At 54.0% G+C, this 27,887-nt stretch overlaps 1 protein-coding gene across 6 annotated transcripts in view; it reads right to left on the bottom strand.

Annotated features, from left to right (window-relative positions):
* Positions 1-27,887, bottom strand: part of GRB10 (growth factor receptor bound protein 10) — a 171,002-nt gene that overhangs the window by 29,983 nt on the left and 113,132 nt on the right. For all 6 annotated transcript variants that reach the window (XM_059170619.1, XM_059170618.1, XM_059170616.1 and 3 more), the window contains one exon: positions 4,310-4,466. In XM_059170619.1, coding sequence (XP_059026602.1) covers positions 4,310-4,466 — 157 coding nt within the window. The remainder of the gene's footprint in view (positions 1-4,309; positions 4,467-27,887) is intronic.

The raw sequence follows: 27,887 nt of genomic DNA, 5'->3' as shown, positions 1-27,887 counted from the left end.
ATAAGCAGCGTTCCTTCTAAATACCTCTTTTCAAACGACCCCCGCTGTGGGTCAAGCGCTGTGGGGAAAGGACAGCGTTCTGGTGCCTGCTGCACAGAGCGACAAGGAGACAGAGATGGGGAAGGTCAGCATTCGGAGGCCCTTCTGAGCACTGAGGGCTGAACATGGACGCCATCTCTCCTTTGACACCTGTCCGCATGTCCAGATGGCAGTGTCCCTGCAGCCAAGCCCTCCAGGTGGTGACGGCCACACCTTTCTCGCGGGTCCAGGTACACATGCAAAGCTGTTAACAGCTAGACTTTTTCCTAGAGGGAGCAACTTAATTCTCACAACTACAGAATTCACCAAATCCCTGGACTTTCCGGGAGCTGCCTTCCCGTCACTGCTCCATGCACAGTGGACTCCGCTGCTCATGCGTCCTGGGGTTCGTGGTCACCCAGGGCCTGGGAGGGGGTGCCCCATGCCCTCCTGGGGATGCAGCTTACCCGCAGTGACACCTGCAATGCCACAGGGGCTCCAGGATGTCGTCTGCATGCCCCTGGTTCCAGTTGCACAAAATCCCATAAAATGATCATTTGTCCGCTCAACACAGCGGCAGGCTAACTGTTAGCTCTCCAGACATGTCCTCCACACGCAGGCCTCCCGGCAGAAGTGGGCCTCAGGAGTCTTGCCATGCATGGGCTCGGGCCAGATGGCAGAACCAAGCCCTCCTTGTTCTGGTCCCTCTGGCTGTACTTGGTGGCTGCTGAGTGGCCTCGGTCGGGGACAGTGTTCTCAAGGCTGTGATGTCTACATTAAAGGCCGAGGCCAAGGACCCCCCACCCCCCACCCCCCACCGATAGGCAGAATGTGAACAGATCACAACCAGGGAGCAGCTCGCCACGGCTGGAAGTTACAAGGCACAGACCAGCCTCCTTAAGACCGTCCATCACTAAGGACTCTGCCCCAACTTGTCAAACGGCCCTGAGGGGTAAGGGACTTCAGGAGGTGCTGCTGGGGCTGAGGAAAGGCACTGACCCAGCTATGGCTGCAGCACAGTTCAGAGGGAGGAGGAACATTCCCACCAGCCAGAGGCGCTGCCCATCGAGCACCAGTGGACACCTCTGCATCTGCTCCCTTCCCCCACCCCCACCAACGGGGCCGCTGAGGGCTGCGGCCACACACATGCATGCTCGGTCTTCTGCTAGTGCAAGCAGAACATCACTCCTGCCTGGGAGAAAGTTTAATATCGCTAAGGATCCAATATTTTACCTGTGAAGATCTGGGTAATAATTGTGCCTTGAAATCCTCAAATCTGAGGCCATACATAGGCTCAAAGTGTCACTGGAATTAGCTCACTTATGCCCCAATTATAAGGGGTAATGGTCTGCCTCATACCAGCCTTCCAGATCTGAGGCGCTGTGGGCCTGGCACCAGAATCTCAGGCCTCATGGACACACACGTCCCCAGAGCATCCCCAACGCACAACCGAGAAAGCGACTTTCCACATGGTGCTATCAGTAACTCAGGACACGGGGCTGGATGGCTCTGCCCGAGAGTGGGGGTCCCCTGACTGTGTGCCAGGACCCAGGGACAACCTCCAGAACATCCTCCATTAAAGAACTCTGCACCAGACGAGCACACTCACGCCCGATGGTGGGGATTCAGTGAAGACACATCCTGTGGCTCTCTGATGGGCACAGCTACAGTGCCTGCCAGTGCCTGCCTGTGCAGCGGGCTCCTGGATGTCCGCTATCCCCACTGTCCCCACTGCTGACCCTCAGGTGCTACTGAACACGGGTAAGAGCAGGATTTTCGCCTCAACAGCAACGTGGCTGAATTTTTAAAAAGGACAGCTTGCATCACAAACCAAAGGGCACACAGAGGAGATACAGGAGCATGAAGGCTGGAGGCTCTGTGGACCTGCAGACGGCAGGACTGATCAGCTCTAGAAGCTCCCATGTCCTGCACTACCCAGGCCTTAGGAGCTGCTGCTCCCCTGCTGCCAACCCCGCTGGAGCTGCTGGCAGAGAAGCTGCTGAGGCGGAGCCCCGAGGGCTCGTCACGCACCTGCAATTAATGTCACGGACTTCCTTTGGTCAAACAGAATCCGTGTTCTTCTGCACCCCCCCCCCCATCATTTTCCTTTCTCCCTTCCTTTTTTGTCACTTTAACTTGGTTTTATAAGATTAGGGATGCCTGGGTTAAGCCTCTGCCTTCAGCTCAGGTCATGATTTCAGGGTCCTGGGATCCAGCCCCACACAGGGCTCCTTGCTCAGCGGGGAGCCTGCTTCTCCCTCTCCCTCTGCCCCTCCCCCCCTTGCTCAAGTTCTCTTGCTCTCTCTCAAATAAATAAAATCTCAGAAAAAAAAAAATTACCTTCTTTAGAGTATGTTAAGTAAGTATGTTAAGTCCATCCGTGAATAAGACAAGGAAAAAACAGAAAGCGATCGCACCCTGAGAATACTGTGTGTGCACTCGCAGGTCTTTACTGAGTTTTGCAGAATAAATTCCTTTTCACGTGGACGATGACTGCTGAAGTTTTACCATACCTAAATTCTCCATCTCTGGCATGATGGTTGTGAGATCAAGGGCTACCACAAAAAAATACGTGAATCAAAATTTCTCACAGTCTTTGTGTTTGATTTTTTTTGTGTGTATCTGTCTCCATTTTATACGTGCAACTTTATGTGTGGACAAACATATTCGCGTATTGCGATACCTGCAGAACGCCTTTCTACAATTCCTTTCAAATTAACCGTTTTCTGAGTTTTGAGTGGGTTTCGGGAATAATCATATTGGGGTCCAAGTCCACAGCTGTGTTTTTAAAGTTCCTTCTCTGTGTGTGTGTGTGTGTGTGTGTGTGTGTGAGTGCATGGACACACGTTGGTATACATGTGTATACACCCAAGCGTGGCCTGTGTACGTGTCCATACACGCTACAGGGCTCCAACTGTTGTTTAATTTCCAGTTCCCTGGCAGCAGAAGATGCTGCTGGCGGCCCCAACAGAACAATGTAGGGCGCATTCATGGCTGCCCCAAACTGGAGCTCCACAATGGGGCTTGAGCATTGTTCCTGCAGGTGGCACCAGTGAATGCACCTGGTGCAAGAAGCCTGCTAGATGATGGAGGAACTTTCCTCGGGCCTGGCAATGGAGGTGCACTGGAGATGGGCCAAAACAGGAAAGGGAGAAAGTGTTCTTGCTAATCGTGAGCTGCGCGCTGCGTCTGACTGCACAGGGGAGCTAGAAAACAGGGACTTGAAACAACGCCAACGTAGGGGGCCCCTGGGGCTCAGTCAGTGAAGCATTTGCCTTCAGCTCAGGTCATGATCCCGGGATCCTGGGATCGAGTCCTGACTCGGGCTCCCTGCTCAGCCGGGAGCCTGCTTGTGCACGCTTGCTCGCGCGCTCTCTCTCTGACAAAGAAATAAATAAAATCTTTTAAGAAAAAAAAAAAAAAAACAACAAACAACGTCAACTCAAATTTAGTAGCACCGTTCAGGCTTAGACTGTATAACAACATCCTAAAGAACACTATTTCGTTACATGAATATTCCAGCCTTAGAAGTTTAAATTTGATCTATTCACCTTCCCGAAAGGTTTAGGAGGAAAGTTTGGAACCACGGAAAGAACTCTGTGACCTGCGCAGTCTCTCCTGCAGCACACGGGACAGGCACAGTTGCTGATTTGGAGAAAATTCTGGTTTTAGGTGTATGCCTATGATTTCCTAAGCACCAGCCATTATCTGGTAAGAATTTAAACAGAAGTCTGAAAAGCTTCCTAACCTGAAAAAGACCACCTGAGCAAGAAACCCCACCAAACCTCAGTAAGCTCTACAAACAGCACCTATTTCAAAATAATCTCTTGCTCTCTAAACATGAGACACACACGTGTGCGCAACCTGTGCGAACACTGTGAACCAGGCCAGGGCTACACCCTGCAACTTCTGCAGGCCGTCTCCACGGCACTCCACTCCCACTCCCAGGAGAGGGACGAGCTGCCGTGGGTACGGGGATGCGGGGACGGTGCTCCCCCCAGCCCAGACCTGTGCAGCAAGTTCTGAGCACCTACCACAGCCAGTTCTCCAGCCAAGTCACAGAAGGAACCTTCCTGCTGTGTGCATGACCTCGGGAACGGCCGCTGCCACCCTCCCAGAAGCAAGATTCTGGGAGCAGTAGGTGGGGGAGGGATGCAGGAGAAGTGTCAGGAGAAACTGGTGTGCAGTGAAATGGGGACGACAAACAGACGGCTCGCTGTCCGGGCAGGGACACCGTGGGGACACAGCCGCCTGCTTGGCCACGTGCCAGGTCCCCCAGGAGGCTCCCTACCTAGTCCCAGGTGCGGGTGGTGCTCCACGAGCGTCCAGCTGTTGTCGTCCACACAGTGACTTCTGTAAACCAGCAGCTGGCACAGGTCCCTGGCCGTCATGTCTGCTGGGATCTCTACCACTCTGCTCGTCCCGTCTTCACTGAAGATCCTCACATCCTGCAACACACAAAGGGCCCGTAGACAGATGAGTACCTGGGGCTTTTGAGGAGTAAACTCCGAATCGAGATCGAACAGGAAAGGTAAGCACCGTGGCGTTCCGACCCGGTCCAACGTCCTTGCAAACAGCAAGGCCACCTGCCACCCGTGCCCCCCGCCGCCCAGCTGCAGTGGGGCACGCAGGGTTACAGCAGGAAGTTCTTGAAATGCCAGGACACCTCGGGGCAGACAGGCACACGGCCAGGCCGGAGCGTACGAGCTGCTTCCCAGCCACCTGTCTCGGGAAGCGCCAGGACGCGTGTCTGATACTGCCGGGGGTCTCCGGGCCAAACGGTTCACAGCGGAACCAACTGCACAGACAAGCGGAGCAGCCCAAATCCTAACTTCTGATGAGTCCACCTGCTGCCCATTCCCAGGTCTGCCTGCATACAGCTGGCGCCCAATCAGCCTGCATGCAGTTCGGCTCCCCAAGGCCCAGGGAGAGTCACATGAAGAAGAAAGAATCTGCTGAACTTTAAAATACTGAGAAGACAGGGCAGAGTAAGAGCACAGTCACAAAATTCTTTGGCTCCATTCCCCCTACAACATGACACAGCTTCAGCTCCCCGCGCTCCCAGGGAAAGGGACGGTCAAGCAGAAATACCCGGGACCAGCAATGTCCTCTGCCCCAGCAACCAAGTGACAGGAACAGGGTGCAGCCTCTGGGGAGACACAGGGTGCTTTCAACCAAACCAAACCAAACCAAACCATCTTACCTCAACAGCATGGAAAAAGCAGTCAGAGGAACAAGATGGCATTTTAAATGGAGACTGTGTCCAGAAAGGGAGTTTGTCGCGGGCTTTTCCACTGTCCCCCGTGGGCGGGGCCCCACCAGCAGTGGATTGTGCAGAGGTGCGGGGAGCCGGGCGGGCAGGGTGGGCAGTCTCTGGGCAGGCGGGGAAGCTGCCGGAGGTGGGGGGCTGCTTCTGCCTCCCCTAGGTCTACTAAGTAGTGAGTCAAGCCACGCTGGTGAGTCAAGACCAATCAGCGCCTTCCCTGGGCCTGATGCAAGTGGCCCCCACGGGGTCCCCACTCCTCCAGTATGGCTGAGGTGGGGGATGGACCCTCAGGCCGACAGGCCAGAAAGAGCCCCGATCCTGTGCTCCCGCGACAGCGAAATGGAAATGCAGGGCACCCAGAGTCCGAGTATTCTCTGAATCCAGGCCTGTCTGCCAAGTCCCTCAGGAGTCTGTGTCCTCGGCGGAGTGGGAGCTCCGGTGGCCTCTAAATGTCACCTGGTCCTGACCAAGTGGCCTCAGCTCTCTTGCTCCCTCTCTGTCCCTTTTCCCAGGTGTAAACTTTGGCTGGCAGGAGAGGGCGAGCCGTGGGGTCAAGTCCCTGTTGCAAAGTAGTGAACACAGGAGCAGGAATGGGGATCGTCCAGTCCTACAAGGACTGTCCTCGCTGGAGGGGAGGCAGGGTCAGCCTGGAGGCACAGTGCACCGGGGGCAGGTCACCACGTCTGCCGGGCCACACCGTGACAATCCCCTGGGAGCCAATCAGGACCGAGGGACGAGCTTGCAGCTCGCATGCGTTTTTATAGAAACCTACTCATCTCTTTCCGGTAGTGCACATTTCACTGGACGGAAGTTACACTTCCACGAAACAAATCAAATATTCAAATACAGCTGATGCGCGGCAGTCTGTAAAAGTGACCTTTAAACAACGAAGAAAGGTCTTTTGCCTGAAGGTCGAAATTTAAACGAATGCACGCAGTAACACGAACGAGAAACGGATTTAGAAACTACAAATGGGTCCAGATAATTCCTTAGAATGCTGTCTGCCCTGTCCTCTGCCAAGCCCGGCGAGCTCCTGGCATTCTCTACGCTCAGTGTCAGGGAGCCTCTCTGGGACGACGACCACTGTCAGCTTCTCCAGAACAGTTTGATCACGCTGAAGTCTGTTTATCAATTCCCTGCCCCAAATCAGGTCCGGCCCCCGTACTGAACCTCCTGACCGGCCCAAATGCATTTTTCTTTAAACCGGCCCTTCCCCTCCCTGCCGCTCGCAGCCACCACCCCTCCCCCCCGGAGGTCTATATATAGTCTTCAGTATTAAAAGCTAAGATGTACTTTGTCACCAGGCCAAGTCCACGGCTTCTGGATTCCCAGAGCAGGCCGGGCTGCCGGGCCCGGGGCAGGGGCAGACACAGACGGTGCCCCAGGGGCAGGGCCTCGCCACGTACGCTGGCTGCTCTGCTCTAGCCCCCTCCCACACACAGCAGAGCTGCTGGCCAGTGATGGGACAAACCCCCCACGACAGAAAGGCAAGAAGCCACCCCACGCAGCAGCAGTTGGGGGTGGAAGTGGGACGTGTCCAGTGCTACACAGGAGAGGACGTCAGCGATTACTGAGACACCAAGAGAAATGCTTGGTAACGGGTGGCCACCTTCCACCGTACCTCCCAAAGCCAGCCGCTGAAGGGACATCCAGCACCATGAGGTGCCTGGTCAGTCACCACCTGGGCAGTGCTGGGGCTCATTCTGCAAACAAATACGGACGTGAGATCTCAGCCCAGGGCACCTGCCTGGGTCTCTGCCCTGCGCAGCTCACAGCTCAGTCCGGGGAGATTCCTCCCGTCGGCCTGTGGTCTCCCGGGCGGGCTTGGGACTGTCAAGGGTACATATGGGTGTGGGTCACACCCGGATGGGGGTGAACTAGCAGCGCAGCCCCGCAGTGCCAGCCTCTACTGCCTCAAGCAGGCTCCATACTAGCGGAGACTCACTTCCCCCTCTGGGCCGTGAGCACTGCTCGGGGAGTCGACCACAGGTTCAAAGCAGTGTTTGCCCTGAGGATGTTTAAGGACCACTGAGGCCTCCCTCAGCAAAGCGGGGATGGGGAGGCTCTAGAATCAGACTGGGCCGCAGTCTAGCTTCAACGAGAACCAGCTGCAGGAACCTGGCACCGTGGGCCTGTGCTTCAGTCTCCTCATCTGTGAAATGGGGAGTCTGTGAGTAGCGCTGACCTCACAGGGCAGGCCCAACTCAGGCTAAGAAGAGCCCCCTTTGGAAAGGTCTTGGCCCCCTGTGCCTGCCCCCTTGAGGCGTGTTTTCAAGGAATGAAGCACCCCATGTCTGTGGGCTGCAGATGGCAGGGAAGGGCCCCCACCCGGACCCTGAATCAGGCCTGCAAATTTGGGAACAGAAGCCTCCTGACCGGACAATTCAGTGGGAAAAACAAACCCCTGATTCCTCAATTTTCCTCTTTTCTGTTGCAAAAAAAAAAAAAAAATCTAAGTAAATCATTGCTTTCAAACATAAAATGGTACTATTGCAGGGAACGTAATCCCATCAATAGGGTAAGATGCTTCTCTGCAGAGGTGAGGGGGGCAGGGATGCTCCATCAGGCCGCTCAGCCCCTGCCAGCAGGGCCCTGTGGCCTATGATAAAACACTTGGAGTGGTAATAAAACCTTGTGGCACTCCTGGAGCCCTGCTGTCACTTTTTATGCACTCCCTGCACAGAGAAAGCAGCAGACCAAATGGGAGGAGTTTGAGAACCATCAGGATGGAAGTGACGTCATCCCAGTGGCCCCGATCTGCACTCTGGGGAGCGTGGCTTCTGGCCCTGGGTCCCCAGCAGGTCAGCCGTGGGGGTTACCTCTCTGCTGTCCAGCTCACTCCCATGTCATGCACCAGGCACATGTTGCTGGTTGACTCACAGGCTCAGAACCCCCTACTGGGTTGAGAAGCCCTTTACTCTGGCCCAGACCACCGTGCAAAGATAGAAAGTGGGGTACTTCCAGTTCTTTGCACCCAGTGCTGTCTGCCCCACCCCAGGATGCATGGATTGAGCAGGGCTGGGGGAGGGGCCCAAACACTGGCCTAGAAGCCAAGAGAGTAGGGAGTGGAGGGCTCTGAGCCAGGAGCTCCCTGGCCAGCTTGGTCTTCCTTCCTTACCTTCAATCAACCGTTCTGAGCTGGGAGATCTCCCAGGTCTGCTTTCAGCACATTTTCCAAGGTTAAGGATGTAAACTGAGGTTTTCAGAAACTTTCTTATGAACACTGGCGGGGCGGAGGGGTGTCAACACTTATGGAGAAGTCAGGCTGTAATCCACCAACTGCCAGGGACAGGAAGTGGGATGTGCTGATGGTACCCATCCGGCTGGGGCCACGAGGAGGAAAGTGGGAAAGTCAGCGGTGTCCAGGCAGGTGGACGGTGCCAGGGGCCCACACCTCTGCCTGGGCAGGTGGGGAGCTCCACCTCTGAAAACTGCAGCAGCCATGCCAGGGCCCAACGTGAATGCCCTGCAAGGCCCGTGTCACTGTCCCCCAACAAGATGAGAGATGTGAGTCTCAATATTGCGGAAGGGCTGGCCCAGCATCCAGCAGATGGAAACTGCTGGAGCCTGGACCTGACCCCAGGGCGTCTGTTCTGGTTTGCTGCTTTGCAGGCATGACGCTTCCCAGCACCAGACGATCCTCTGAGCCACAAGGGATCTGTGGCTTCCTAGGAGCGACCCAGGAAGGTTTCTGATTCCGGTGTGCTCAAAGCCCCTTGATCAGGCATTTGTAATAAGTCTGGGGGAAATTAAATTCAATTCAGACTGGGGCAGAACCAGGATTAGACTAGATAAATTTTAGTGAAAAATAATGGAAATCTAACATCTTTTTCCAGTTCTGTTCTAAATTAATGGTTCTACTTTGAGAGGATAACTGAAACTGCCCCCATGTTATTACATGGCTGGGTTCAAGGTAATAGGAATGTATGTGACGGTCTTGTTCAAGTCTGCTGAGGCAAACTCTAAAAGAAATCTGCGTTATAAACTGCTGACGTCCAAGTTTCAATGAAAACATATTTTCAGTCCTTGCAAATCCTTTCTAAAGGAGTTAAAATCTAAAAAACAGGAACAAAAAAAAAAATAAAAACAAAACAAAAAAACAACACCTCACTGAGGGAGGGGCTCCTAGGGGGCTCGGTTGGTGAAGCGTCTACCTTCGGCTCAGGTCCTGATCCCAGGATTGCAGGATGAAGCCCCACATCGGGCTCCCTGCTCAGCAGTGAGTCTGTTCTCTTTCTCTCAAATAAATGAATAAATAAAATTTAAAAATATATATAATGCATTGAATAGTTCTTGAAAGTCAACCACACATTTCAGGGTCCCCCAGCAGACTTCCCTCCTTGAACGGCTCTCAGCCCAAGAGGCGGGTGACAAGACTGAAAGCAAGGGTGGCCTACCTTTGTGGCTCCCTTTCAAACCAGACAGACCGTTTGGAAGACTCGATTTTGACTTGCTCCTCTGTACTTATTTTTCCTCAAAGGGGTATGTGTAGCCTGTGACTTTGACAAAGGCAGTATCGATAAAGTGGTATCATTTTGTCAAAAACTTAAATTAAAGCTATTTTAGAAAAGATGCAATCCTCCTTCGGTGGACTGTAGACAGCAAAGGGATTCCAAGTGTTTGGAGCCAAGCGAAGCTGGGCCTCAGTTTCCCCGTGTGTACGGCGGTGCCACCAACTGGTCTGCTGGCTTCACCCAAGGGCTCCTACTTGGGCCCTCACCAGTCACGAGGGCCCACTGTTGTTGTCATGGACACATCCGCTTCCTCTCCCCCTTCCTGGAGCTCCTGGGGGAGCAGGGCCACAGCTCCCTTCTCATTCTTGCTCTGCTCTGCAGCTCCCTGAGGGTCCTGGGGAAGCGTCGCTTGCAGCACGCTTGTAGTCGCTTCTCCCACACTCGGTTTTCTTTGTGCTCAGGAAAAAATCCAGCAAGGCCCCCACTGGAAAGCGCGGCCCCTTCCACTCTGCCGCGATGATTTGCTGGCAACTCTTCACACCTTCCCTCCGCCCTACACCAGGCCTCTTTGTCCGGTGGGCTCCCCCTGGGTTTCCAGGACCAGGAATCAGGGGCTCAGGTGAGTGGAAGCACCGGGGAGGGGGGCACCCAAGTCCTGACAGAGGGCCCCATAGCGGTGGCAGGTGCTGCCTGTGTCCAGCACTGCGAGGACGAGCAAGCACGGGTCCAGGCGCCGTGAGCGGCGGTTCCCTTAGCTCTCAAACGGAGGAGGACTCCGTTCAGGGTGGAGCCGACCTGGGGAAGCGCACTTTCCTGTGCGTAAGGACAACGCCAGCCGCTCCTGGGACATGTGGGGGGGGGCACATAAAGTAGAAATTCCTGACACGTACACACACACCCAGAGATACTAGTTTTTTTAATTATAAAAATAAGTTTTCATAGTAACATTTGACAACAGTAAGGGACAAAGGGGAAGAAACCGAGATTCACTGACAATTCCCCTCTTGGTTAAAACTCTGAGTGTGCCCTTCTAGTATTCTTCTGCACAGGTATTTATAAATAGACACACTGACATAGTTAGGATCACAGGACAGACGGTTTTGCAATCAGGCTAGTGCAGACTCAGGTTACATTGTAAATATCTCCCAGGCACGATGCTTCTTTCATGTCTCTGCGCCTGCGAGGGGTCTGCCCACGTGGCCGTGTGGACCACGGTGCTATGTGGACGGTTTCCAGTCTTTCCTGCTCACCGACAGAACTGCCTAGCTCATTTTCGTACCAGAGTCTCAGTGTGCATGTGTGTGTCTATTTTCCCAGGATACACCGCTAGATGTCAAGCTTTATTTTTTTTTAAAGATTTATTTATTTTTATTTTAGAGAGAGAGAGAGTGCAAGCCTGCACAGGGGAGGGGCAGAGGGAGAGAGAGTCTCAAGGAGACTTTGTGCTGAGTGCAAAGCCCGACGCGGGGCTCGATCTTGCAACCCTGGGATCCAAGACTCAGATGCTTAATCACCAGGTGCCTGGACATCAAGGTTTCTTAAAATCCATCTCTAGTAACAGAAACGTGCACAACAGCAAAGACGACTGACTGTGTTTGGTACAATGCTATTTCCTAAAACCGGATTTGTTAAAGAACAGGATGGAACCATGAGTAAGTCCTCAGCCTTCCACTTAAGAAACAGGTTCTCCCCAGGAATCCCAGCTTCCCCCAGGGCCCACCCCCCACGCAGTCTAGAAGCATCAATCAGGTAGAGAATTTCTGGCTCCACAGTGAGAGCACGGACTTTAGAACCTGCCAGTCGTGGATTCAGACTCACCCTTCCCACTGCTCCATGAGCCTCCCGACTTCTAACCCGCAGCACCCTCAATGCCACAGTGGGGGGACTATCACACAGGCTTACACCAGCTGTCACATGGGGGGCTGCATATAATCCCCTCGTGTATGGGGCACAGACTCAATTATTTATTGATCCCGTCTGACCTATCTTCTTCTGGGGGGTACCTCAGGCCTGGCTCACCATACTGGACCAAACCACAGCACCGCCCCCCCCACAAAGAGAGAGCATTTGCACAGAAAGAACTCATGTGGAACTTCGGCCCCAAAGACTTCATCTCAAGTTTAAGTGCTTGGGATCCCAGTAATTAGGAATTTGTTTGCATTCAAAGAAGCTGGAGCCCTTGGGGAGGAAGGCAGTGATGGTGTCTAAGAACAGAACCCCCCCCCCCCCCAGGTCTACCTGTCCATCTTGAAGTGGGTGGGGACGCAGAGTGACCTCTAGGAGGCCTGGTGACCAGCTCAGGGTGGGCAGGCACCCATGCAGTGTGAGCACAGAGCTGGGGCCTGTGGTGTGGCCGGGCCTGGGCGCACCCTTCTGGATCAAAGCCTCCGTGGGAACCAGATCCTTGAGCCGAGCCCTTCCTGGGGCAGCGCCATCTTTCAGGGGCACCGGGACCGTGCACACATGGTGTAGATACAACTCTACATGGTGTAGATTTGAATACTGAACTTTTTTATGATATTAAGGAATTAGGAATGATGACTGTTCCGATTTAAAAAAAATAGTGATCTTTTACAGAACAAGAAATACTGTAAAATAATTACAAATAAGTGATGTTTTGACATGAGATTCTCATCAAAAGAGATCAGGGGGAGGTCAATGGAGTGCGGCTGCAGCAGGCTAAGGGGTACGTGGGGGTTCACCTCACTGTTCTGTCTACTTCTGGGGAGGTTCCAAATTCTTCATAGACAAGAGCCTAAACACTCTTTCAGCCTTGAGTTGCTAGAAGAAATAAAGAAAATAAGGCTTTTTCTGCCTAATCTACTGGAAGGTTTGAATTAGCATCTCTCTGACACTAACATTCAACAAAGGAAGCGATATCCTTTTCCTCAGTGCTTCCGGGCTGGGACCCGCAAGGCTGGACTCTGCCACCCGAGGGATGTGTGACAATGTCGGAGACATTCTGGTTTGTCACAACAGCTGTGTATGTGTGGGTGTCGGGGGCATCCAGAGGGGCCAGATAGGCCACTAAACATCCCGCAAGGCCCAGGACAAGCCCTGAGACAGTGAACCAGCCGGTCCCAAACATCCCTGTCCACAGAGCACGGGACATCTTGTCCTCGGAAGCGAGCGAGTACATAGATGGGGACACGTCCAAGCCCCAGTGGGGCAGCGTGAGTCTCTAAATGAACACTGGTAGTAATGGCTGTGAGCCACGGAACAGAATAATGTGTCCTCACGGACAAACACACGTAAGTAAGGGGAAGGGAAAGGAACAAACGTTCCCACAGCACACTGAGGCCTAGTAAACGCAGAATGATCCAAGAATCGGCTGCGGATATCAATGCACAGTAAAACCAGCGAGGGGAAGCCTGGGGGACAAGAGCAAGCGAACCTCGTCTCGAATTGCCTTCCTTCAAGAAGTACTTCCTCATGATAAAGGGGAAAAGCCTACAGAGGACACCTCTGCCCTGAGCCCTCAACCCCAGTGCTGATCTCACAAGTCAGGAGCCATGTGAGCTGAACCCGGTGGAGGACGCAGACTCCCTCTCTGTGGTCACACATACAGCCTGACGGGGCCCCCGGGGCCTCCCTACCAGCCAGGCATCTTTCAGTCACTGTACGGAGCACAGGGAAGACCAGGGATAGGCAAGGCACAGAGGCGTGTTCTGGGGACATGACAGAGACACAGCCCAGTGCCAACAGTGGTCCTGTACCGGTCATGGACCAGGAAGGAGGAAGGCCATTGAGAACATCAGTAGGACATCCGGGAAAGGTGATATGGTCTGCAGAGCAGACATGTGCGCGTGGCTGATGTTAAGGATTCCGTGCTGCGCTCCCTGTTTTCCAGTAACAGACATGGAGGTCTTTCTGGTAAAGGAAGCACTTGATGTCTACAAATCAGACTCGCAAGCAGTGAGATCAGAGAAGTAACTCGCCCAACATCGATCAGCTGGAAAAATCTGGGGGGCGCCTGGGGGGCTCATTTCGTTAAGCGTCTGACTCTTGGTTTTGGCTCAGGTCATGATCTCACATGTCATGGGATCGAGCCCCATGCCGGGCTCCATGCTTAGCGGAAAGTCTGCTTGAGATTCTCTCCCTCCCTCTCCCTCTGCCCCTACCTCCCCTAAAATAAGTAAATAAAGCTTTAAAATGTGTTAAATATTACTAATTAGCAATCAGGGAACACGATCGACCAGAGTTCTTTGTATTATTCCTACAACTTCTCTATAGGTTTTAACTTATTCCAAAACAAAATTTAGGGTAACCCTATTCCTTTTCCATTCAGTTTCTGTCCTGAGGGGTATTTCGGCTACAGGGTGTTTAAGTGATTATTGCTGAGTTTGGTTGAGTAAAATGTCCCCTGTGGGGAAGGTGGTGTTGTTAGGTCCACCTGTGGAGATGGTCCCCTGGTGGGTGCACCTGGCCAGGGAGACCCACAGAGCAGACCATCAGGGGGCCAGCCATGCCCATGCTCTCTGCTGGTGGCCACATGGTTCCCGAGCTCAGGGCAGTGACACGACCCCTCCCTAATAATCCCCATCCCCGTGCTGTATCTGTAGGTCAGGGCTGCCCATCCAAAGCAGCTCCCCAAAACCACCACAACCTCTTCCAGTGGGAGCAGTCTACTTTTAGGCCAACAAGGCTGACTGGGGTCTGGGCAGACTGCGTGGGAGGGAAGATGTGCAGATTGACCGAAGCTCAGAGAACAGGGAGTTCCGGGAAGCAGAGTGTGAGTCCTGGATGGCAGAAAAATCACAAAGGACCACAGTGTCCAGGCAGGTCCCAACAACCCAGAAGGCAAGAGCCTGAAGATTCAGAGGGGGGCTGCCACCAGGGGCTTCATTTTTGGTCAATTACAACCGTCAAGAAAATGTATTCGTAGATACAATGTCCCCCTCAAAATCCCAGCTCATCTGCAAGGCACATCTGCTTTGTGCACAGTTTCTATCGCCTGGAATGCCTTATTTGGGGGAAAGGGTGCTTACGTACCATGAGGGTAGGATTACAGGATTACAAAAATACTGATGATCACCAAGAGTTAGAAACGAATTCTCTTTGAAAGCAGAACATTCACTGGCACCGCTTAGCTTCCCAGGTTGATGATTGCTTAGAACTAAAAATCCGACATCCCAAGCAAAAATCCCTAGCAGAGGATGACAGATGACCTCCAGCCTGCCGTACCTCCATGCCCGTCGGACAAAGTGGGGCTTTCTAGTTCTGCTCATGTTCGACCATGGATCCCCAAGAATGACAGGTAAGCCAGAACACCGCAGGCAGCCACAGCCCTCCTAAACCCGGAAAAACAAAAGGTTCCACCAAACACCAAAAAGAGTAAGCATCGGAACGTGGCAGGTGCAAACCTTACTCCACCCTCGACTGTCAAGGTCTCAGACAGGGCGGGTAGGAGAGCAAATGACCTCTTTCTTCAGGTCTGTCCCTTTGCCCCCAGATGTCTTCAAGAGTTCCTGGAAGCTAAAGAAACAGCCAGCCAAAATGATGGACTACCTGAGAGTCTGCCTTCATCACTGGGGACAGTGACTTGGCAAGGGGGACCAGTGGTACAGGACGCCTGACCCAGATGACTCTGCACCTGAACCAGGAATGGCCAAGCCCTGGTGCCCTCGCATATTATTCTAAGGGACAGTTCGCCCTTTAATGATGGTTATTAAAACAAATTTTATATGCACGCATGTACAGTCATGAACACGTAAATCTTTCGATATGGCAATTACATTTCTGGGAATCTACCATCTACCGGCTTCTCTCCCAGCTCTCAATCATTTATCTATCATTGATCCAACGCTGTGTCATTGATCGACCCTTCCAAGTACACAGCCATTCACTGACCAATGATCTATGGACGGGAATGTTCATTTCGGCTCTGTTTACACGAAGAGTGAGTTGCAAACCAATACAAGGGCCCTGGTTACATAAATGACGGTGTCTTCGTGTAACAGAGCCACAAGAGGCTTTGGGGGAGGGTGTGATGATGCCCGTAGGTCCTGAACCGAGAAGACACATAAATGCCCATCTGTGCAGAACGAGGTCGGGAACCGAGAAAGTGATCCTACCTTTTATCCTATGTGACCTTGTACCGTGTGAGTTTCACTTTTTGCTTTTATTGTGACCATGAATTACTTTTGCAATTTAAAGAAGTTAGAGCTTCTTGGCTTGTTTTGTTTTTGTTCCCTGGCTGGGCACAGATCATGTGGTGATAAGTTATAGCTAACGGAATCCCAACCTTTAATTCTGCTTTCTGGGTGGAGTCTGCCCGAGCTCACGCACCCACGGAACGAATCGGTTTCCTAGGAAAGGGAAGACCATGGCGGAGGGAGGCTTCCTCGTGAGCACCTGCTGGGGGGAGGTGAGCCTCAAATGCACTCAGTTCATAGGGAGGCTGGGGACAGGACGGCTCTTGGATCAACAAGGCTAAAGATCCAAAGACCAATACTGGGAACATGGGGGTTGGCATGGGCATGGCTCCCACCCGGCCAGGCAGGTTCCATGGCTCCTATGTCCATCTTGGCCATAAGTCAGCAACTCCTGGCACCATAAACACATCTTAATAAAGTGCCATGAATTTAAAGGATGTGGAATGGGGCACCTGGATGGCTCAGTCATTAAGCATCTGCCTTTGGCTTAGGTCATGATCCCAGGGTACTGGGACTGAGTCCCACATCAGGCTCCCTGCTCAGTGGGAAGTCTGCTTCTCCCTCTCCCTCTACCCCTGCCTGCTTGTGTTCCCTCTCTGTCTCTCTCTGTCAAATAAATAAATAAAATCTGAAAAATAAATAAATAAATGATGTGGGATACAAAGAGCAGAAGAACTACACCTTTTAACACACGGGAGCTCATTCAGGCTCATTTAGAATAAGGCTCTCTCTCCTGGTGGCAGGATTCATCCCAGGAGCTTCAGGAAAACAACATCAACAAAAACCTGCTAAGGATCCATCAGCCTCGAGATGGAAATCTTTGTTACGGAGGTGGGGCACAATCCAATCACATTTTGTAACAGGCAACACAGATACAAATGATCGATGCTACAGAAAGCGGGATTTCCAGCAGTAACAACAGCGAGAAGGTTTGTTTTCTAGGGGCAATTAAACTTAGTAGGCAGCACAGAACCTAACAGGTACCCTGCAGTCTAAAACCTATTTTAAGGTCTGCCTTCGATGGGTAGAAACCTCCAACACTTCAGGTCTGCTGGATAAGGGTGGGTTTCTGTCCTCGCCATCCACGGTGGCGGTCCCTGAGAAACTTCTTTTCGCCAGGCATCTGGGTGCTGGGGACACGTTGCTTAGACTGAGCTCCCGACCTCATGATCCCACACTCAAGTGGGGAGACAACAAACGAGAAGCAAAACCCAGGGTGTCCCCTGTGGGAATGAGAGCGAGACAACCCAGTGGGGATACTGGAAGGGCGTCCCTGCAGGCAGCAGGGAGGACTGTACCCTTTACCCTGAAATACAAAGTCACTGCACCGAAGGTGTCACATGGGACCATTTTAAAAGGGTCATTCCAGTGCTGCGTGGGTAAGGGCGCCGGGTGGGGACAGAAACCGGGAGGCCCGCTGAGCAACAGTGCAGGGCAGGAAGGTACGTCAGACCTGGGTTCCAGCAAAGGAGCCACGAGAGGCTGTCTAGCTGTGGTTGGTGGCAGGTGACAGGGTGGGGGGAAGGAATTCGGGGAATCGCACGGGGCAGCTGGGGCAGGAGCTTGTGGAAAGAGAAGGTTTTGAGTGGGGATCAGAGGCTCTGTTTGGACACACTGAGTATGAAGAGCCTCACAGGCATTCACATAGAGAAGCCACTTCGGTGTTGAACACAGAAGTCTGGGGTATTCACGTGCAGATGGCTGGGAAACTCCCAACAGGGACTGTGGCCACCAGGGTGCAGTGCAGGGGAGAGGGCTTGGATGCAGAGCAGCGGGCAGGCTCCACTCACAGGTGGGTGCTGGGAGCACCCAGATGGCCCCTAGCACTGGAGTGACATTCCTTAGGGCAAGTGTGCTGCTGGAGAGCACGAGGGGCAGAGACAGCTGAGGGCCCTCCAAACAGCGGTACAGAGAGAGGGGATAACGGGGTAGAGAGAGGAGGCGATGAGAAGGCGGGGCTCACAGGAGCTGGAGAATCAAGCAGTTTGGGAAGTGAGCCCATGCCATGTGCCATAGAGACACTCTTACAGATGTTACCCAAACCTGACCGCAGGCTGTGACCAGGGGTAGGTCTCACGTCCTTGATAAGATTCATTTCAGGGAAACCGGCGGAACTGGAAGTCTGATGAGGAGTGCTGAGGGGAGAGAGCAAGGACACTCAGTCCACGGCTTGGCCATGGATGGACAGCAATGCAAGCAGAGGGGGTGCCCCCCTGGGAGGTCTGGGGTTAGGGCTTATCTAGATGCCAATGGAGTGATCCAGGGACAAAGGAGAGTCTCACGATGGAGGACAAGAGAAGGGGTGATAGCAGGAACGAATGCAAGAGAGGGGTGCTGGCCATGAGCAGGGGCTGGTGTGAACGCAGGATTATTAGCCATGAAGGTGGGGTCAAGTCCACATGGCCAGGAAGGCAGGCAGGTGGGTCCAGAAGCAGGTGGACAGAAGAGTTCTCTTTGGTAACAGCTCCTCATTCTTAAACCGGAGGCAAGGTTACCAGGTGTGATGTCAGAAGAGGGAAGCAAAGCTGTGAAAAGCTGTTTTTTGCTCCGGAGCAGTGAGTGAATTGGGAGTCGGGAAAATCCTTGAAAGAAAAGAGACTGAGAAAGAGAGAAAGATGATGTACCTTTTTCTTTTTGATTCTTAGCAGCTCTTTATTTAGGGTAATGCAAAAGTAAGGATTCCAGATATTCTTCTGCAGCTTGTCCACAGCTTAATATTTAACTTATGACCTTACTTTCCTTGTTGAAAAAAAAAAAAAAGATTCACTCATTTTAGAGAGAGCAAGTGTGCACAAGCAGGCAGGGGAGGGGCAGAGGGCGGGCGAGAGAGCCTCCAGCAGATTCCCCACTTGGCGCCGGGCCTGACACGGGGCTTGAGCCTACAACCGTGAGACCACAACCTGAGTCGAAACCGAGAGTCTGAGCTCAGCCAACAGCCACCCAGGCAGCCCCCAATTCTCCCTCTCTATAAGGACACCGGTCATTCTGGATTGACCCCGCTCCCCCAGTGTGACCTCCTCTGAAGTAATGAGGGCTGCAACAACTCTATTTCTGCACATAACACGGAGAGGCAGTGAGCAGGCTTCGGGACTGGACTTCCGCCAGTGAGCGGGGGTTGGGGGGGACACACACTTTGGTCCATTGTGGCATGCAATGAAGTGGAGACCCCAACGGCACTCTTCCTCCAAACAGCTGTTAACTGTCGCAGCACAAGGCACTTGCCACGCGCACCCTACGCTAACCCACGCTAGCTTGGGCTCTGCGCCGGGGTATGCGCTCCAGAGTACAGACCATCTCTCCTTTCTGAAACCAGAACCATGTGGCTTTCATGACAACAAAACATGTTGTTTTCTAACATCCAAACACCCTCCCGAGGGAGGGAAGCAGTCACCACTCTAAGCCCGAATCCGGATGGCCTCTTCTGTGTTTCCACTAAACTCACACCGACGGCAGGGCTGGACCCCTTTGCGGCCTGTTCACCCGCTCCTCTGACCACGTCACCCCAACACCTGCGTGCCGTCTCCTCTTGGAAATCTCCCGTCCTGAGAACACTAGATGGTTTGGATTCCAAGGTCTGAAAAGGCCAAGTGAGCGATATGCGCTCCTAGTGGCCGATCAGGCTTCTGGCTGATTCAGTGGCCAAGATGCTAGAACCCCAACTGCTAAAACACATGTGCCACCCGTAAGAGGAAGCAGAAGGGCATCCAGGACACAGAGGAAAGCAGTGCATACACATGGCGGGTCTTGTGCATACACATGGCAAGCCCTTGTTCGGATGTGGATTTCCCGCTCAACAAGTTCTTCCTTACCCACCCCCTCTGTCTGCACGTCCTGGTCTGGCTTTCCCGCCAGAGGGAGCATCCCACCCACAGGAATCAGCAATGAGATCTCCCCTTGATTCTCCCAGGACCCAAACACGCATTCTGCCTTCAGCAACATCAGTTGGGGGAGTTCCATGACCTCATGCACCCAGAGCTGCTCACCCGTTACTCTCTCGGTACGAACTGCAGTCTGGATGGAATAAGGTTCTTCTCGCTCTCCAGTAACAGGTGACAGAAATCAGCTACTACTGTGTACCTTATCCCAGCGCCTACTTCAAACTCTGCTGCAGCAGCTCCGGGCAGCTCCCCCCAGGGTCCCCTCTTCTGCGGCATCTTCTGGGGCCCTGGCGGCCCCATGGTAGCCCTCCATGGGACACCAGTGTGGAGAGGGAGGGAGAGGCGGCCACAGCAGGAGGACAGCACCCACACTGCCCAGCGGCCAACATAGCTCCCCTCACCTGCCCCTGGGATCAGTGTGCAGGGGCCAGAGCAGCGCCAAGAGCTTCCTCCAGCCTCCAGACGCGGACGCACTAGCTCACTGCTGGCTGCAACCCCCTTCCGGGATGGCCAACAAGCAGCCCCACAAGAGGTCAGACGTGATTATTTTCATTGAATGAAAAGAAACATCAAGGGGCACAGACCTTGGGCTCCAGGTACGTGTCCAGTCTGAGGGAGGAGGGCAGAACCTCTAGGAGGAGGTCCCCAGGAGGAGGGCAGGGAAAGGCAGGGCCCAGGAGGAGAGGGGTCCCTAGGAAGGCAGCACTCCAAGGAGGAAGGCAGGGCCCCGCCAGGAGGAGGGCAGGGACCTCAGGAAGAGGGGCAGGAGGAGGGTGCAGTCCCCAAGAGGAGGGAGGTGGCCAGGAGAAGTCAGGGGAGGGGCCCCCCGGAGGAGGGCAGGGAGGGACAGGGCCAGCTCTCGCGTCCATGGCTCCTCCCCTCCCTGGACCACACAGCAGTCCGCCTGCCCCGTGGAACACACGTTTTGTCCCGCACACTTGACAGAGCCCACCTATCAAATCCCCATGTGACCGCCCTCAAAATCTGCCCAAACAAATTTTAAAAGATCACATGGGGGCTTCACCACGTTCAGGCTCACAGGGTGCCGACGTGATTACAGCAAGACTGTGCCCCTGCAGGTCCTGGAGCCCCGAGCAGTGGGGAACGGATACAAACCCAAGCAGCAGCACAGTCAAGGCGCTGGGAGGCCTCCGAGGAAACGCGGTCTATCTATTCCTTCACATTCATCTGCCTGGGAACTGTCCACAGCTTGAGGCCCCAGGACTGAAGCTCTGGGAACCACCTTCCCTTGGACAAGCTTATGCAGCTTGAAGCGGTCCACACAGACACACACACGAGGCACATTATGCCCACACAATTACGGATATTCCCTCTATTTCTTTTGAAAAGAATGGGGAAAAGAGAAGCAGTGTGTTGTCGATCAACTTCCCCTCCTGGACGCGTGGCTCCTGGGGGCAGGTGGTCCAGGGCCTCCCACAGACCCTCCGAGACCGCCAGGCAGCAGACGGGCCAACCAGGTGCACCTGTATTGTTGCCCATGCCGTGCACTGAAGCTGAGGCTGTGTAAACTACGGCTGTGTGGCGTGCGCATGTGTCATGTGTTCTAGGCTGCTTGTCCGGTTGGGGGAAGTACACTGAAAAAAAATCTGTCCACACAGAAGGCATATTTTGGGTTTTAAACAGGATTTCTCTTCATCATTTTATCTTGAGAAAACTGTAAGCTTACAGAAAATCCATAAAACCTGGTATCACAATTCCCCAAATATTCTTCATGTAGGATCCCCAATACTAATGTTTGCTGTCTGCTCTGCTCTGTCATAGCCCCTTTCCGTATCTGTCCGTCAGGGTGAGCTGCAGACGGCCAGCCTCTCTACCCCCACACAGCTCAGCGTGTGCTCCCTAAAAACAATACTCACTCAGTATAACCACAGCACCACGATCAAAATCAGGAACTTTCATCAATCTGCTACCTGTAGTGGATTAACAGACCTCCGTCCAGTGCAGCCGACGTCCCACCAATGTCCTTTATAGAAAAGACCACAGTATTTTGGGGCTCGAGATGCCATCATCCAGGACCACAAGCTACATTTCGGTTGTCATAGTTCTTCAGTCTGTCGTCTGGACAGTTAGTTTTCTGGGATCTCATGCTTCCTCTTTCTTTAAGTGCTCCCTCGGCATCCTCTCCGTGGGGAATGACATTTAGAAGCAAGATCGGAGCTCTAGGTGGACTTACTTTTAAAGGAGGAAACTCAGAACTGCAAGTTGCCACAAGGACCAGGACAACTAAGGGAGAGCAAGAAAGCCTGAGCACTAAAGCCTGGGGATTTGGCTCAAACTCAGACTGTTCTCCCCAGCCTCAGCACCTTGGCTGTCTCATCCAGAAGGCCGTGAGCCCCCAAGGCTGCGTGAGCAGTCCCCGAGCCCCTGTCACCCCCGCTGTGGCCCAGCCTGAGCACCGCAAACCAGAGGGAACCTCCTCAGAATGCAAACCTGCCCTGCAGCCCCGTTGGGACACCTGGCAGGGTCTCCTCTGCACTTGGGATGGAATTCTTAGCAGAGGTTAGGTACTCATGTCCAGGACCTCTGTGAACGGCCCTCCCTCCTTCCCTCTGGAACATTCACTGCCCTCCAAGCCAAAAACTGGCTCCTCCTCCTTCAATTCTGACGGTACGCTAGCTCGTGGCTTCCCTGCACAGAACCATGTCCAAGTCTCACATCTGACCCGCTGGCAATCACACGCCCCTGAGGACCAGACAGTGACCATCTCACACGCCAGGCTGCAGGCTCCTGGGGGGCAGGGCTGTGTCAGCTCGGCTGGCCCCAGGCCCAGCACCCACTGCCCAGATGCACAAGCTGCCGAAAACATGCTGGGTGGGCCCATGAAAGGGACAGAGTATGGTGGTGACTTTATTTCCTTGCTGGGACTGGGAAGAAGGCTGGACAGAGGCGGGCAGGGACAGGGGCAGGTGGCACAGAGCATCCCCGTACCTGTAGGTATGAGATTTGGGGAAGCGGTCTGGGGGCCCTGCCAGCCCACTCAAGCAATCCTCCCAGACCAGACACCATGCCAGAGAGGCTGGTGGGGGGTGGGCAGGACTGCACAGCTGTTCAGACGGGGTGAGGAAGGGAAACCTGAGCCCCAAGTCCAAGGCTGCCTGTGGTGGTCCAAGCAGGGCAGCGTGGCCAGGTTAGGAGGCGTCGGACTGGAGCCCACTCTCCAGCCCTCCCTTGTTCACCATTCGTGCAGCGATCCACTCCGGGACCCCTGAGATCTACGTGGAACAGTGCGGGCAACCTCATGGTGCTCCCTGCACTCCGCAGTCACCGCAGGGCATCACCATATATCCTGAGACCGCAGGGAGCAGCCAGAGGGAGGGCTAAGCTGGCTGCAGGATTCTGGAGAGCAAGAGGATGAGTGCTCAAGGCCACTAAGGCAGGAGAAGGCCAAGGGGCGTCCTTTCTTGTGGTCACTACAGATTTCCGACCAAGGGAAGGTTACCATTTGGGGCCTGGAGGGCCACCCCAACTGGAGGACAGGTTTCCAGGGTCACCATGTGCTGTCCTGGGGTGCCCGAGCCCTTTACTCAGCAGAGAGCACATGGGGTGGCCTGGTGTGGTGATGGCTCTGGTGCAGGTCCGGGCTCAGAACTCTTGAAACCCACTCTTACCTACTCCTGAATACAATAATCAAAATAAACAAGACCTCACAAATTAGTATCACAGCACACATCCAGAGCCAGAAAACACTCATGATCTAGGACTAGGAACCCAGCTTCTGGAAACTTCCCTGAGGGGAAGAATTCATAATGTGACAAAGACCACGGCACGGTTGCTCAAGAAAGTGTTGTCTAGGGCACAGACCATGGGGAAGTCATGCAGACGTCCTGGCACGGTCAGGACAGCCAGGGAAGTGTGGCCAGAGGAAAACCAGCTTCAAAGGGCACTGCTGACAAGAACTAGGAGGGTACAGAAAACATGGCATATTTAACAAAGAAAGTCACATATAAAATTATATCTACCTTGGCCGAAACCACATAAAACAGAGAGAATGGGACTCCTGGGTGGCTCAGTCGGTTAAGCATCTGCCTTCGGCTCAGGTCATGATGTTGGGGTCCTGGGATCAAGCCCCACGGCGGGCTCTCTGCTCAGCGGGGAGCCTGCTTCTCTCTCTGCTCCTCACCCTGCCCCTGCTTGCTCTCTCTCTCACTCCCTCTCTCAAATAAATAATTAAAATCTTAAAACAAGACACACACATGCAGCAGGGTGGGAACGGAACCACACTGCAGACAGATGGGAACAGATGGCTTTGTGTTCTCGGACGGCAAGGCAGCCGCGGAAGGTCACGGGTCAGAAAGTGTTTACAGCAGCGCGGGAATGGGACAGCCTCTCCTGAGACCCACAGGTCTGACACACACTCTCACCTTCATAAGGTCATAACACACTTTATCTCGACTTGGAAGTTAAGGACGCACTTGGAGAGTGCCCAAGGGAACCACACGTCCCCGTGACTGGTCACGGGCATTCCTGAGGCACAGATGCCCACAGGTGCCAGGCTTTATCCCGCTGGATGAGCCGAGCCGTCTGAAACACGAACACAAGTGAGGATGAGGAGGGCACTCCCAGGCATTTACGACAGAGCTGCCAGGGAGCGGAAAATCTTGGGGCCAAAAGGCCATTTCCTAATTTCCCCTGCTCCTCATGAAACTTCTGGCCAAAGCAGCAGCAGCAGCAAGAACTGCCCGGTTCGCTGGCCGAGGAATTCCACCTCTCGCTCTCAGGTTCGGAGGAAACACACACGGAGTCTTCCTGGGAAAGACAGTGGGTTTCAGCACTCACTCTGCAGTGCTTCCCACAGTTGGAGATCTCAGGAGGGTCGATGATGTGATCAAGGACCTACGTGAGCCCTCACAAGTTTAGGGAATTTGTATTTTCAGCGATATTTTTAGTCCGAGAAACCCTTGTGATGGGGATTTCAGTTTCCTGACAGGACTGCCCTGCTCGAGTCCCCTGCGTGGTTGCAGACGTGTGAAGACGGGTCCCATCGAACACTGGAGCCGTTCCCAGGCTGCCACCCAGAGGGCTCTGAGACACCTCGATTTTAGCGCTATTCCCAGAGAACTCCGAAAAATGCTTTGGACAATCTGGAACCCTATCCCAATGTGGGTTCCATGGGAAGCGTGTTGTGGAGAAAGCAGACTGCGATGGGAAGGGTCTGGAGAGCTCTGGGCTGGCTTTCTTCCCAGTAGGAATTTTCAGATCCTCAGGACCCAGCATGAAATGCGCATTTCCGAGAAGGTGATGGGATGCAAGCCTCCCCACCCTTCACAGACCTGCATGCGTTCTTCTCAGGACTCAGGTCACGGGGATTTCAGGAAGCCCAGGTGAGAAGAGTGGGTACGAGGCTTGCCATCGGCTCAGAAATGTGCAAGGGGTGGGGCAGGACGCCAGGAAGGCCAGCCGCTGCCCGGGAGGAAGGGCTCCATTCCAGAAAGACTGACTGGGGGCCCATCCCCCAAGAAGGCACACTCCGCAGCCTCCGTGTTACTGAGACCCGGGCTTGTGCACGGAGTCACAGTCACAGCAGCCATGGAAACTGGCGAACAAGACGCAGGGCTGCCAGCGTGTCTGTTTCTGACACAGGTTCCCAAGGCTGAGCCAATCTGCGGTGCGGTAACATGCCGCTTATTAACGCAGCTCTGTCCCGCGACCCCGACTCCCCAGGGGGCACCCTGCCTCAGAGCCTCCTGACGCCGCCCCCCACCAGGACCACAGGGACAGGTGCCACACGGAGCACCCTAGCTCCCGGGGCCTTCTATGACGGCAGCGCACAAGGGCAGAAGGAACAGGAGGCGATGGGATGTACGTCGCCTGCGGGCCCCACTTGGTTGGTTTGGCTGAGTTCACACGTCTGCTCAGAAGGAAGAAAATGTCACATGATTATGGCTCCAGGAGGTGCATTCCTGTTTGCACGCGGCGTTGCTGTGGCGTGCCAGGAACACCGCGGACTTGAACTCGGGCCCACTCTGTGGACAGGACCGGTCACTGTCACTCTGCGACAAGATGACGAGGAACGCAAGCCTCCTGTGGCAGCGGAAGACCAGGCTCTCCCAGAGGCACCAGGTGTGGTGCTGGGCCTCTGAGGCCTCTTGGCAAAAGGGGAGAGATGGGGTGACCCTGGGCGGCCCCCAGAGACCACCAAGAAACACCAAAAATCTCTTTGGTGACAGAACCGCTCCAGGGATGGTGAGTGAAGGTTCACGGGCAGACTGATGTTTTAAGAGACAACCAAAGTCAGTTTATATTCCTTCTCTAGGAAATCTTTCAGGGAAGCCACAGGACTGACTGGAGGTAGACGGGCAAAGGAAGAAGTCAGAGGGGGAGTGATGTCCCCCCATGCAAGGGGGGGCAGGGCACAGGTGGAGAGATGGGGCTCCTGCAGGGGGCAGGGGTGGAGCCCAGCTCTCGTAGGAGCCACCTGGGCCTTATTCACGAGAAAACGGGGAGCTAAGGCAGGACAGAAAGGAAAACCAGGGTTTTTCTTTAAAAATTTTATTTGAGAGAGAGAGCAAGCACAAGCGTGGGGAGCGGGAGCAGGAGAGGGAGAAGCAGATGCCCCCCCACTTAGCAGGGAGCCCCACCCAAGACTGAATCCCAGGATCCTGGGATCAAGGCCTGAGCCAAAGGCAGCTGCTTAACTAACAGCAACCCAGGTGCCCTGGGAAACCAGTTTGAGGGACACTGAGTAAAGACAGCTTCCCATTCGAGAATGGAGTTGAGTGATGTGTACAGACAGACCCTCGCCCTGGTGAAGTGAAGGGATTGTCATCGGACAATAGCATCTTCTCTGCCCCACTGGGGGCCTGAGCATAGCTCTCCCAGATTCTGGTCCCAGGACAACCCTCCAGCTGTCCTGAGTATCCAAAGTACAGTGGGCGGCCACCACTCACCCCACTCAGCACCCCATGGGAACCCCAGCCCTCAGGTGTTACATCACTGTGACCATGGTTCCAATGGTTCTGTTCCTTGGCAGCACCAGAAAGGTGACGTGGGCACATTTTGGAGATGCTAAAAGAGAAGGCTTGCACAGTATGGAGGAGATCTTCGCGGTGGAGGCTGACGAGAAGGTGCTGGGGCTCCAGGGTGCTGCCTGGCCCAGGTGGGAGAAGGAGGAGGCATGGCGTGTCCACACAGGCACATTCCTCGAAGTTAACTGCACTTGGCCACAGGGGTGTGTTTTCCCTGCCAAAGACGGTCTAATGCAGCAGCGTGTTCATTAAATGGAAGTTAGAGCCTCGGGAGGCCCACTTTTGATCATTAGTAACGTGCAGAACCCGATGCAGGGCAATTAATTCAGTTCCAGAAAATTAATTCTTATAAGTAAGCAAAGGGAGAAGAGGGGATTGGAGCAGAGACAATATTCATGCCCTGTTAGAAATGGGGTTAAACGTGCAATTAATTGTGTTTGAATAACAAATAGAGAAACCTGCTGGAACAAGTCACCAGGCAGCTCCATGGAAACCTTCACTGGCTGCGAAAAAGGCCATCCTTGACAAGGCCTTCCAGAAGTTTCCATCCAACTACAGGGGCTCACATTAGATTCGGAAACAGAGACGTTTCCAGGAACATCCCTGTTCTGGTCTTCACCAGCACTCCCCTGCGCTGCTCTCCTGCCCTCTTCTCTCGGCCCCCATCCTCCGCCCATCCCCTCTCAACCTCTCCATACCTCTGCTTCTCCAGCCAGCTTTCTCTGTGCACTCCCTGTTCCTGCTTCCTGCGCCACAGTGCCTCGGTTGCCCCCTCCACCACTTAACAGCAGCAGGACCCTAGCTCAGGGACCAGCATGTGCGAGGTGCCTTCTGGGTGTGCGCAAGAGCCTAGCCTCGCTGGCCGTGACACACAACGAGGTTGCATGTGGCAGTTCTCTCTCCCTGTCTCTAGACCCGCTATGATGACAGAGGAAATGTCCTCATAACAGAAGCCACTTGGACCCCAGTTTCTTGCAGCCAAAGGCATCTGCATGGGAAGGACAAAGCCCCTGACCTGCAGGGAGGGGCCCTGCAGATGCCAGCCATGGTGGGCGGTTGCTGTGGGATCGGGGCCAAGCCGCAGGGTCCAGCCCGCCTCCTGGGGCATCCCAGGCCCAGGTGGCCTCTCC

Source organism: Mustela lutreola, chromosome 4, assembly GCF_030435805.1.
Source record: "Mustela lutreola isolate mMusLut2 chromosome 4, mMusLut2.pri, whole genome shotgun sequence".
NCBI lineage: Eukaryota > Metazoa > Chordata > Mammalia > Carnivora > Mustelidae > Mustela > Mustela lutreola.
Note: the sequence above shows the minus strand (reverse complement) of the source record. Positions and strands in the feature narration are given on the sequence as shown.